Source organism: Sinocyclocheilus anshuiensis, unplaced genomic scaffold (assembly GCF_001515605.1).
Source record: "Sinocyclocheilus anshuiensis isolate Anshui unplaced genomic scaffold, SAMN03320099.WGS_v1.1 scaffold190, whole genome shotgun sequence".
Taxonomy (NCBI): Eukaryota; Metazoa; Chordata; class Actinopteri; order Cypriniformes; family Cyprinidae; genus Sinocyclocheilus; species Sinocyclocheilus anshuiensis.
In genome coordinates, this window is record NW_015547663.1 from 2,258,630 (window position 1) to 2,269,120 (window position 10,491).

The 10,491-nt window shown below is 36.4% G+C and overlaps 2 protein-coding genes across 6 annotated transcripts in view; both read right to left on the reverse strand.

Moving 5' to 3' along the window:
- LOC107702488 (MBT domain-containing protein 1-like) overlaps nt 1–6,103 on the reverse strand; it is a 13,506-nt gene extending 7,403 nt beyond the window's left edge. For all 3 annotated transcript variants that reach the window (XR_001635768.1, XM_016504832.1, XM_016504831.1), the window contains exons 1-14: nt 5,940–6,103; nt 4,697–4,898; nt 3,785–3,918; nt 3,580–3,694; nt 3,383–3,465; nt 3,190–3,307; nt 2,971–3,105; nt 2,739–2,827; nt 1,773–2,007; nt 1,613–1,668; nt 1,426–1,530; nt 1,172–1,319; nt 992–1,074; nt 638–872 (exon numbers count right to left, since the gene is read on the reverse strand). Coding sequence is in view for 2 of the 3 variants with exons in the window: in XM_016504832.1 (XP_016360318.1) it covers nt 638–872; nt 992–1,074; nt 1,172–1,319; nt 1,426–1,530; nt 1,613–1,668; nt 1,773–2,007; nt 2,739–2,827; nt 2,971–3,105; nt 3,190–3,307; nt 3,383–3,465; nt 3,580–3,694; nt 3,785–3,918; nt 4,697–4,898; nt 5,940–5,960 (1,759 nt within the window). In the remaining variant the exon portion in view is untranslated. The remainder of the gene's footprint in view (nt 1–637; nt 873–991; nt 1,075–1,171; nt 1,320–1,425; nt 1,531–1,612; nt 1,669–1,772; nt 2,008–2,738; nt 2,828–2,970; nt 3,106–3,189; nt 3,308–3,382; nt 3,466–3,579; nt 3,695–3,784; nt 3,919–4,696; nt 4,899–5,939) is intronic.
- A 1,026-nt stretch (nt 6,104–7,129) lies between these two features.
- Nucleotides 7,130–10,491, reverse strand: part of tdrkh (tudor and KH domain containing) — a 14,597-nt gene continuing 11,235 nt past the window's right edge. The window contains exons 13-15 of one of the 3 annotated variants that reach the window (XM_016504834.1): nt 8,797–9,816; nt 7,789–7,861; nt 7,130–7,647 (exon numbers count right to left, since the gene is read on the reverse strand). In XM_016504834.1, the coding sequence (XP_016360320.1) occupies nt 7,806–7,861; nt 8,797–9,816 (1,076 nt within the window). In that variant the 3' untranslated portion in view covers nt 7,130–7,647; nt 7,789–7,805. Of the gene's footprint in view, nt 7,648–7,768; nt 7,862–8,796; nt 9,817–10,491 lie in introns of all 3 variants that reach the window. The other 2 variants (XM_016504833.1, XM_016504835.1) reach the window with 2 other exon arrangements.

Genomic DNA, 10,491 nt, shown 5'->3' on the forward strand with positions numbered 1-10,491 from the left:
TGAGCTGCGCAAAAAATCGCGCGAATATGAACGTGGTTTAGCGCAGCTCGTCAGTGAACAACGGCTCTGTGTAGTTAATGCTGCTCAATGTGAAAGCACGCAGGTGATGGAGATTTACCGCTGATTACAGAACCGGCTTTACTGATAAGATGCGCGTTAAATATCGCATGGATTAATCGTGCAGCCCTACTTTGCATAGTACATAAGTCATGTGACTCATGCTATCCTTTACGTGAACTGTTAAAGGACACTTGATTGATTGGATCTGACAAAAAGAAAGGATTGTAATGCAGTAATTATAAATTTTACTTAACTGCACAACTCAAATAAAAAAAAAATTTGATGGGCCCAAGTTTACTCCGTATTCAGTAACTTTCATTCTGACATGTCTATGCTGGTATACAGAGGTCAGTCTATAACAGAAGTCATTTACAGTATCAAACTGTTTAAATCTAAGAGTCAGACACAGAGTAGAAAATAGTTGTGTAAAACTAAATTAAAAAACAAAAGAACTAATAAGAACTTAAAAGTTTAGAAGACTATGAAGACTTTAGAAGACTTAATGGGAGAATAAACAGTGTTGCTAAGAAACAATTTGAACCTTCTAGAATCAGAATCTTCTGGACTGTTCACTCACTCTGCGTGGCAGGCGGCTGCAGCTGATAGCCAGTCAGTTGGCACCAGCCTACAGGGTAGAGATCTGGAGACTCACAGTCCACCCACTGATCGTACTCATCCTCCCAGCCGTCAAAATGAATGCGCAGGAGTCTGTGGACAATCCTGGTTACTGTGGCGACACACACCAGACGCGGCTCCATCAGGTCCACTGCCTCCAGCTTCATCCCTTTACGGAAGCCGTGATTCGGTACTTCCTGAGGGCATGAGAGAACATGAGTTAATGCATGCATCCCAATGTGTAATTTAAGACAACACAATGCATATAATTTGACAAATAAAAAAAAATCCTCACAGTCTATGCATGAAAACTTACTTTGTTAAAGAGCTTCACAGGGGCTGCAATTGAACCCATTTCTCTGAGGTAGTCAAACCATTTGAAAGGGAGTTTGGTGTACCCTGTGGAGCAGTTTCAGATTCATTAGCAAAAATGGCGCAATTTAATTCAGTGATGCAGTCAGATCTGATCACACTGCAGAAGAGAGAGGAAAAGCACCTCTTGGGGGTGTGAGCTCAATGTTGTTGATTTCACAGAAGCCGACTGGGAAGATGGAGGGAGAGGTTGAATGGTAGCAGAACCAGTCTGACCCATCAGCAGCCTCGGAACCATCAATCCCGATCATTAGGTACCCGTCTGCCAACACCTGAGAGAGATAATCAATTCCAAGTTAAAAATACTTCTTCCTTGTGATTTTTTGCCCAACTCAATGTTTGAGTCCAACAGAGAAAAATGTCAAAATGGCATTTTACCTTTCTTACAGTAGCAACACATATAGCAGAGAGATTTAGAGGGTCTATTGCCTCTAACTTCATTCCATCTTTAAACCATTCCCCACTCTGATCCACATCCTTAATCTATGGGTTCAAAAAAACACATGAATACACATGAATGTGACTGTAAACACAGTTGAATTTAAAAAAGCAATTACAAGCATACCTTAAGAAACAACTGTGAGGGAGAATCCATCTGACCCTCCATTTTCTTTGTCACCTCTGCAGAGTGCAAAATTAGACACATTTAGCTTCATCAAATGTTATTTTTTGCTCAATCAAATTTGAAAAGGTCTATCAAAAACCATTCAGACTTGCACACTGACCAGATCTTTTGAAACGGTGTCCAATGCTACGTGACCAGCCAATGGAGTGGATGAGTGGGCTGTACATGTGACACCAGAAGTCATCAGTGCCGTCCTGGCTCTCCTCATACACCAGGCGCAAACGTCCACCAATCACCTGTTCCACCAGGGCCACGCGAGTTCGACACAGGTGAGCCTTATCCACAACTTCCACACGCATCAGTTTCTTAAACGGGTACTGCATGTTCTCGTGAACCTTCAGTTAAACATTTAAACAAATCGTTTTTACTCACAGATGGAGACTTGTACACTACCATTCAAAGGCTGAGCTTTGTAACATTTTTAATGTTTTTGATAGAAGCTTCTTATGCTCACCAAGGCTGCATTTAACTGATCAAAATCACACTAAAAACAGTAATATTGTGGAATATTGTTCCATTTTAAAACTATTAAAAAAAAAATGTAGACACTTTTTGTAGAAACTGATACATTTTTAAAAAGTCAATTAAAAAAAACAGCATTTATTTGAAATAAAAACCTTTTGTAACTGTGTTTACTGTAAATGTTGATCAATTTAATGCATCCCTGCTGAATCAAAATATGAATTTATTTAGGAAAAAACTGTAATTGAATATTAATTCTATAATTCGTTATGCCTTTATATACAAATAAAAGTAATTGTGGGTGCTACTTTCAAAAAGTCAAACAACAGAAAAAAAAAAACAATGGACGAAAAAAAAACAAAGATGTAAAGAAATAAACAAGAACAAATTTTTTTATTATTTATTGCACTTTATCTCAGTGACAGACAATGATGTGCAAGTAAAAATGGTTATTGATGTCTGCTTCCTGTGTTACAATAAAGCAGTCTGACACCTGTACGCTTTGTGATCTTCATATCAGGAAGATCTTGCTGCACTGGTTTTTCCAGAGTCTCTCTCTACTGAAGCACAGTTTCATGATCACTGCTGGGATAGAGTATCTTACCTTTGTGGCGAAATCTGGTGGAAGTGTTTTGGCTCCAGTGAGTCGTTTCACAAGAAACGCTTTCCAGTTAGAATACTTATGGTGGATGGCTATGAAAACAAATGATATATATAAACAAATATATTTTTAAAAATTATAATTACTTCTATTCAGCAATGGCAACTTCACACTACCTTAACTGCAAAGAAACCAGCTTATTACATAGTTTAGAATGGCTTAATGTTTTACATACATTTCGGAGGCACCAGTGGCTTTACACTAGAAGCACACCATCCAACAGGGTGGACCTCTGGGATACACAGATTACACCAGAAGTCTTTGCTTGAGTCATTATCAAAACCCTCATAGCGCAGAAGAGCTTTAAAACCTAAGAAATTATGAAAATAAATATCATACCTTTTCCAGTTATAATACTTGAAAAACCTTGGCAGTCATTAAAATACAACATTACCTGCCAGTTTGACAATCCCTGCTACCCAGTAAACTTTTGTGGAGAGGTTTGTGTCAGAATTGATGACCTCCACCCTCATCCCCTCTGCTATGTCACCCCAGCACATACCCATGGGCACCTGAAGAGTGATCAAGTTACAAAGTCAAAATATTAAACAAAAAACAATGTTCTGCCAATCTCTGCCTGTACTCACATGTTTGAAACAGCTGACTGGTGCCCCAACAAGATTATTGCTACAAATGTACTGGCCCCAGTCAAAGCTTTCAACAGGAACCACTACACAAGCAAAAGAACAAATGATGCTGTGGTTAAGTGATGCGACTGCTACAGCCGATTATTAATCAATTAGGAATACAATAACATAATGACACTTTAAACCTGGATATTTACTTGATTTTGATTTAGCTTGGTTCTGTTGATTTGCTTGATACTGTGCGTAAGCTGCCAACTTTGCCATTAATGGCTGTTTCTGTAAGACTTTTGCTTTTTTCGTAGGTGGTTTACCCTTGATGGGACACAAAAAGAATACATTCAATGAACAACAATACAGGTAGTGTTTTGATTAGGAGTGCTTCTTAAGTCCATAAGTAGTTACCTGAAGTCTTGCCAGTATACTGGCCTTTTTAGAATTGGAGGAATAGCTTCTAGAGCAGGATACACTGCAGAATCTCTTTGTTTTAGAGTAGAAAGCATCTCGTACACCAACCATACCACACATCTCACAGGTTGCTGCATCAAAAAACAAATCAATCAATCATATATTCACACTATTGAACTAATGACGCACTGAAATTTCAGCCAAAACCGTCTGAATTTTTTAGCCTGTTCTGGAGGGCTAAATTAATAGTCAGAAACAGTGACGTTTAATTAGCATTTTTCCAATTGCACGTTTTGACTGTGTCTGTGACTATTTTGTGCACACAATGTGGTTAAACAACAACATGTAAACATATCAGCTGTGTGGACCCTAGTGCTGGATTAACAATATTGATTTCTCATTACTCAATACGGATATGGATTTCTAAATCAAGATCAATCTTTTAGTCTAAGCTGTTTTCCGTTGATGTACGAACTTCACTTAACATTAATGGTAGTAAACCTGCCATTCAATAAATCGCAATAAGCATTGTGCTTTGTTACCTTTAAAATCAAACAGTCTCAGCTTTCAAATACTTGTGATTTTATCACAAAATCCAAACAATAAATGTGGTTTTGACTCTCTTCGAGATCACGTAACACATCACTATACTGAACGCATTTATCCTAGATGAAATGCAAACCATAGCCTAATACTTTTTTGTTAGGTAGGTTTTGTTTTGTTAGGTAGTCAATTTTACACAATTTTAGAAATCAGAAATTATATTGTAACCACGAACGATTTCCATAAACAGAACGTTGACCTGAAAATATAATACTTTCTATTTATTTCCAGGGTTAAATGAAAAACAAAACCAATTTTTTGTGTAATCAAAACTTTTGGACCCCACTATATATGCAAATTACTAACCCATTCCTGCTTTTCCATCAGGATAGGTGTACACCTGGCCGTTGTTTTTGATGATTGGCAGGCTGGCGGGCATGCTGGGGACTTCATCCTCACTGTCCTCTGAGCTGGAGCTGCTACTGCTGTCTTCACTGCAGCTGTCATACCCGTCAAACATCCCGAACGAATCTCTTCTCTTCCGCTCTGAGCGGTGTGTATGCTCAGCCTACGCAACGAGGTGAGAGGAGTGAAAAATGTGGAGAAAAAAAAAAAGAGAGTAGAAAGAACATCAAATTAATGGAAGAGCAAAGAAAGACAAGGATTAAAGCTCACTTATATACCACTGATACTTCAATAAATGATTACCTTTGACATAATACAGCCTGATTAATATTACAGTTAGTGATAACCATAATCTTTATATTAGTTCATCAGCGCTTTAATGAGCTGCGAATTAGGAAGCAGACCAAATCACATGAATAAAATTGAAGGTTCTAATGGGTCACAAAAAGCAAATATCATGTAAAAAGGATCAATATAATCAGCACCCAATATCCCCACAGCACAAGACAGAGACAGCCAAAGCAAAAGAATCTCATTTAATATTTCCATATGGCATCTGCTGTATTTTCCAATTCTACATTTTTATATTTTTCACCACTTAAGCACTAGACTGGTGCAACAGACACGGATTTGTCCAAACCACTGTGACCTGATTTCAGAATGAATTTCACTTTTCTTCATCTGAACGCATTCCATTTCCATTACCACCTGCTAAAATACCATTTTACAAAAAATCGACACATTTTATATACCAATAACCCACCATAACGTGATTTTTAGGTCATATAACAACAGAAACATACATATTTGTTGTTTCAAAACCTAGTGAGCTTTCTACACAGACAGAACGTTTCATGAAAACGTGCTTAACGCGTTTATGATCCCCAGAAATACTGTCTACTGACTATGTTTTGAGACAACCATAAACACAAACATTTACACATACATGGGCCTGCGGGTATATTTCACCTACACAAAACACACACATGATCAGTTGTATTTGCACCATTTAGTGAGACAGCTAGTTTGAATAAGCTATTACATACCATAGAGAGTATTACGAGTGATTTGAATGAGGTAAATTTTGCAGTTTGTGTGACGAGCCGGATCTGTTTCTGACAACCAAAACAAAGAGGACGGCTAACACTGCTAGCCGCTAACTGCGCTAAATCAAGGAAGCGGGCTCAAATAAACTCTTTCTTACCATATCCCTTGGGTTTTCCATTAGCCCTTCATGCAAGTCGGTATCTTATGTTCGTTGTGGTGTGGTCCAAGAGTCCCCCTGGGGGAAAGGGCCTGACTTGAAATTATTTTACTCTAAAGGAAAAAAATAACTCCAGTTGATTATCAACAATTGTCATGGCTCAAGTGCGCGTGCGCGTGGATCTAGAATGATTGACATGGGTATTAGCCAATCACGGTTCACCTGGTCTGCACCTTTTACACCATATAAGGTAAAAGGAAATGTTTTAGTGAGGGTGATTAACTACAGATCAAATAAATACCGACTTTGTGGTGCCATAGCAGATTTATTGACTATAACTATTAAATATAATATGTAACTTCATGGTAATAGAATATGACAGGATGAAATGATGGATGGGGTGATAAATGTCTGGATGTGTCTTGTATAGTTCAGTGAGGTGTGCTGTTGTAGTCCTATTACAAATATTTGAATAATAATAATAATATATAAAATAAAAAATAGGATTTTATACCTTTCCAAACCCTGTTGTGTTTATCAAAAATGAATACATTTTCCCTGTCCTTTTAGTTAGCCTACGTTTGAGTCATTTATTTGTGGCAATCACACTGTGGCAGAAAAATGTTTTTAAATTTTAGTAAAGTTTTTAGTAGGCTAAATTTAATTCTGACATTTATGTAATAATTATTGCTATAAAATTGTAAAATCACACAAATAGATTTAAATTGGATTTGAATTCAGACCTTGAGGTTGATGATCAACATTTTCTTAAGGTTAAGCATATACTTTCTATAATCATTTATTGAAAAAGGGAAAAAAGTGCCTCTGATATTTAAGAAAATCACTTAAATGTGTTATCGTATATTTTTTTACAATAGAGGTACAAACAATAGATTTACAACTTATTTACAGTAATCTTCTATTGATGCACTTCCTCACATTTACAACAAAATTAGTTCCATTTCCATGTTTTCTGCCATTGTCATTAGCTCCTGGATATTTCAATAACTTTCACGTAACATCTTGCATATTTTATAACAACCTTTGAATTATTCTATCATTATTTGTTAAAATAAACAGTGTGCATTCATTACATCCACTTTATCGCAGAACAGTGATCCAAAAACCATCATAGGACTGTGTTCACTCAGCTTGCTCAAAAAAACAAAAATACAACATTAAACTAAAAATGGGCTATAATAATACTCTTTATTTGATTGTATACACATACATACTGCAGCATTCAATGTAATAAAACTCAATTCACAACATAAATATTTTTTAACAAAATGAGAAAGTTCAAACAGTACAAAAAAAATGACCCGTCAACATAAACTGAACCATCATATCACTGACAAACACAATAATGAAGTTCCTAACTAACTCAATCATGAGTTCCCTGAGCTCTGCTCTTCAACTGTCTTTCATCTGTTCTTCAGACGATCAATGAAATGCAAAGAATGACTGACATAACCTATTATACGTAAATGAGATGAACACAAGTGAAAACAGTAAAAAATGAACCATCAAATGTCTTCCAGATGTCCCAAAAAGTTTAGACAAGATACAAACTGTGGAAACCATTCCTTATATGAGAGAACTTATGCAGTAAATACAGGTAGTCTGAGCAGGTGGTGTAGTCAAATAAGGCTCTTTCTCAGAGACAGGAAGCATGTGCAGAATGCTAAATGAGGATAACAACTGGTCTCTGGGGAGGAGAATACAGGGAGAGCGACATCATTAAATCAATCATCAGGTCTTAAATGGGACATTATATACAGGAGCATCCAAACAATATATAATATGAGATTATACTGATGTTTGCTTACCAATATCAAGGCATACATACATGTCTTTGGTCTTTTGTCAGTTGAATTCCTCATCAACAGTGTCATCCACACTTCCAGAAATTGAGGCAACTTCTGAAAAATGACAAGAAGAAGAAAAAAAAGAATAAAACGGCAAAACTGATATATATCATAAAAAAGGACAGAAAACTAAATTTAAATGTGCTGGCCACTTTTCTTTTGTATTTTATGACCTTTAACAGATTAAAAATTAGCCTTTACATAAACAAAAATAAAACAAAAATGAATGAAATGCTGCTGATAAAAATAATTGTTCACTAAAATTAATACTATTAAAAATCCTTTTCATTAATCGAAAAGCTAAAATAAAAATAAAAATATTAGATAAAATATAAAAATGAATATAAGAATGAAACTTCAAAATATAACAATTAAAGCTAATTTAAAATAATATTATTTTAACTAATATATATATATATATACATACATACATACATACATACATACATACATATATATATATATATATATATATATACACATACTGCAAACACTACCACTAATACATTTTATTTGTATACCATCTTTCATAAAGAAAAATTACATTTAAAATTAATTTGAATTTAAAATAAGTACAAGTAATAAGAAGCAAAAAGCAAAATCAAAGGTAAGGAGAAATGAAGAGGGAAAAAACTATAAACAATAAAATGACAGCAGTTTTTTTTTTTAAGATGTGAATGTTGGGAATGTGTGAAGCTTGTCTAATTTAAATAGTTAAAAGGTTCCAGAATTTTGGGGCATAATTCTATGAATAATTTACTTCACTAACTATTAATAACTTTGAGTTACATTTTTTGAAAACCCTTCACCGTAAATGAGCACCAGTAATAAAAAGGTAAGCATCTCTCCTTAAAAACCTCAAACCCACGTGTAAAGTATAAAGTTGCAGCAAGGTGTATTAAAGCCCTTCACTGAAAACCAGTCACATCCCACAGTGATCCAATGTGCTCCAGTGTGTCGTTAAGTTACAGTATATATATAAGTTACACCTCTTGTTGAACTGTCTTCACCACTGTTGCCTTTTTCAGTGTTGAAATCCATGTTCTTTAGTTCCTGAAGATCTTTTCCTCTTTCTTCAGTTGCACTTCCTGCTTTATTATGCAGCATTTCTTCACTCAAACTTGACTTCTGGCATTTCACATCACTTTTTAGTGGGTGTGGTTCATCTAAATTTCCCACTGTAAAAGACTCATGTTTATACTCTTCAGAAGTGTTACTTAAGTTGCTTTCACAGCTGCTCCTGCCACTCAGCGTGATGACCTCTGGATCTGCGTGTGAATGAGTCTGATTAGCTGGTCTGAGTGGCATTCCAGCATCTTCAGCGCTCCTGGATGAATCTGAACTCAGCTCAATCACAGAGCCTGAGGAAGCAGTGGTCTCGTCACAAGATTCTGTCAAATAAGATGAAGACGCAGTGGATGACTGAGGCATGGTGGTGCTGAGAGACAATTCAGAGGAGTCCCTAGAGGAAGTGAGGTAATACCACACTCCTCTGATGCCGTCACTGCTGTTGCTGCTCTCAGTATTTTCACTGAAACCGTCCACTGTACAAGATGAGCCCGTCTGTTCTGATGCAGATGATGGCATCTTATTCTTCCTGCTGTAACAGTGAGTCCCAAGAAAAACGTCATCACTAAGAGTGAAGGAATCCAGCGTTGATGTCACAGCCTCCACACAGGATGGAGATGGAAACGAAGATGAGATGTCCTGCACTGATGGCTCGTGTAATGGTGATGCAGGGGTTAAGTTATTCGATTGGATTGGTGGGTCTAGCGCGGAGGAAGACGACTCAAGTATTTGGCTGACCAGATCACTCAGGTTCTGAGATGGAGTGGAGTGGATTAAGGAAGAGGAAGACATGAATCCAAAACACAGGCTCTGGTCCACGTCGGCTCGCTCCATCTCCAAAGAGCTTGTGAGAGATGAAGACCATTCCAGCTGCTTGCATAGCCATGGATATTCTGAACCTCCAAATTCGTCACCCCGAGGACTGGTTAAACTCTGCTGAACTGAAATACTACTTTTCAAACGTTTGGGGTTGGTAAGATTTTTTTTTTTTTTATGTTTTTTAAAGAAAAAAAAAACAAAAACTGTATACAGTAAAAAAGTAATATTGTAAAAAATGACTACAATTTAAATAATTGTTTTCTATTTTATTATATTGTGAAATGTAATTTATTTTTTAAAGCAAAGCCGAATTTTCAGCGGCCATTACTCCAATATAGGGCTGTACATTTGTTTTTCGAATTTCGAATACTCGTCAAATTTAAAATAAAAATCCACATTCGAATGCAAAAACGATGCATTTGAATTTTAGGTGTACGTTAAGAAGGCAGCCTTATCAGTGACGCACGAGATGCGATGACAATGTAAGTGTCGATGCATTATAATGTTTTTGTTAGCCTATCCAGTTGAAGTTAGCCTATCCAGCCACTAGATGCTGCGCTGCTGCGTTGTTAATTACAAATATTGCGGAAAAAGAGAACATCAATGAGGAGAAGATCTTGTTTACATCAAAACTGAAACCAAGCCGTTCACACAAAGCACATATTTCGCGCATTCTATTACACATCTATTACCGTTGCACTCGCGTCTCGCACAAAGGAGCTGCATGTTTAGAAAGCCATGTAAAATTAATGCAAGTTTAACTTTGAAAAAAACATATATCGAGACTTTATGGCGGG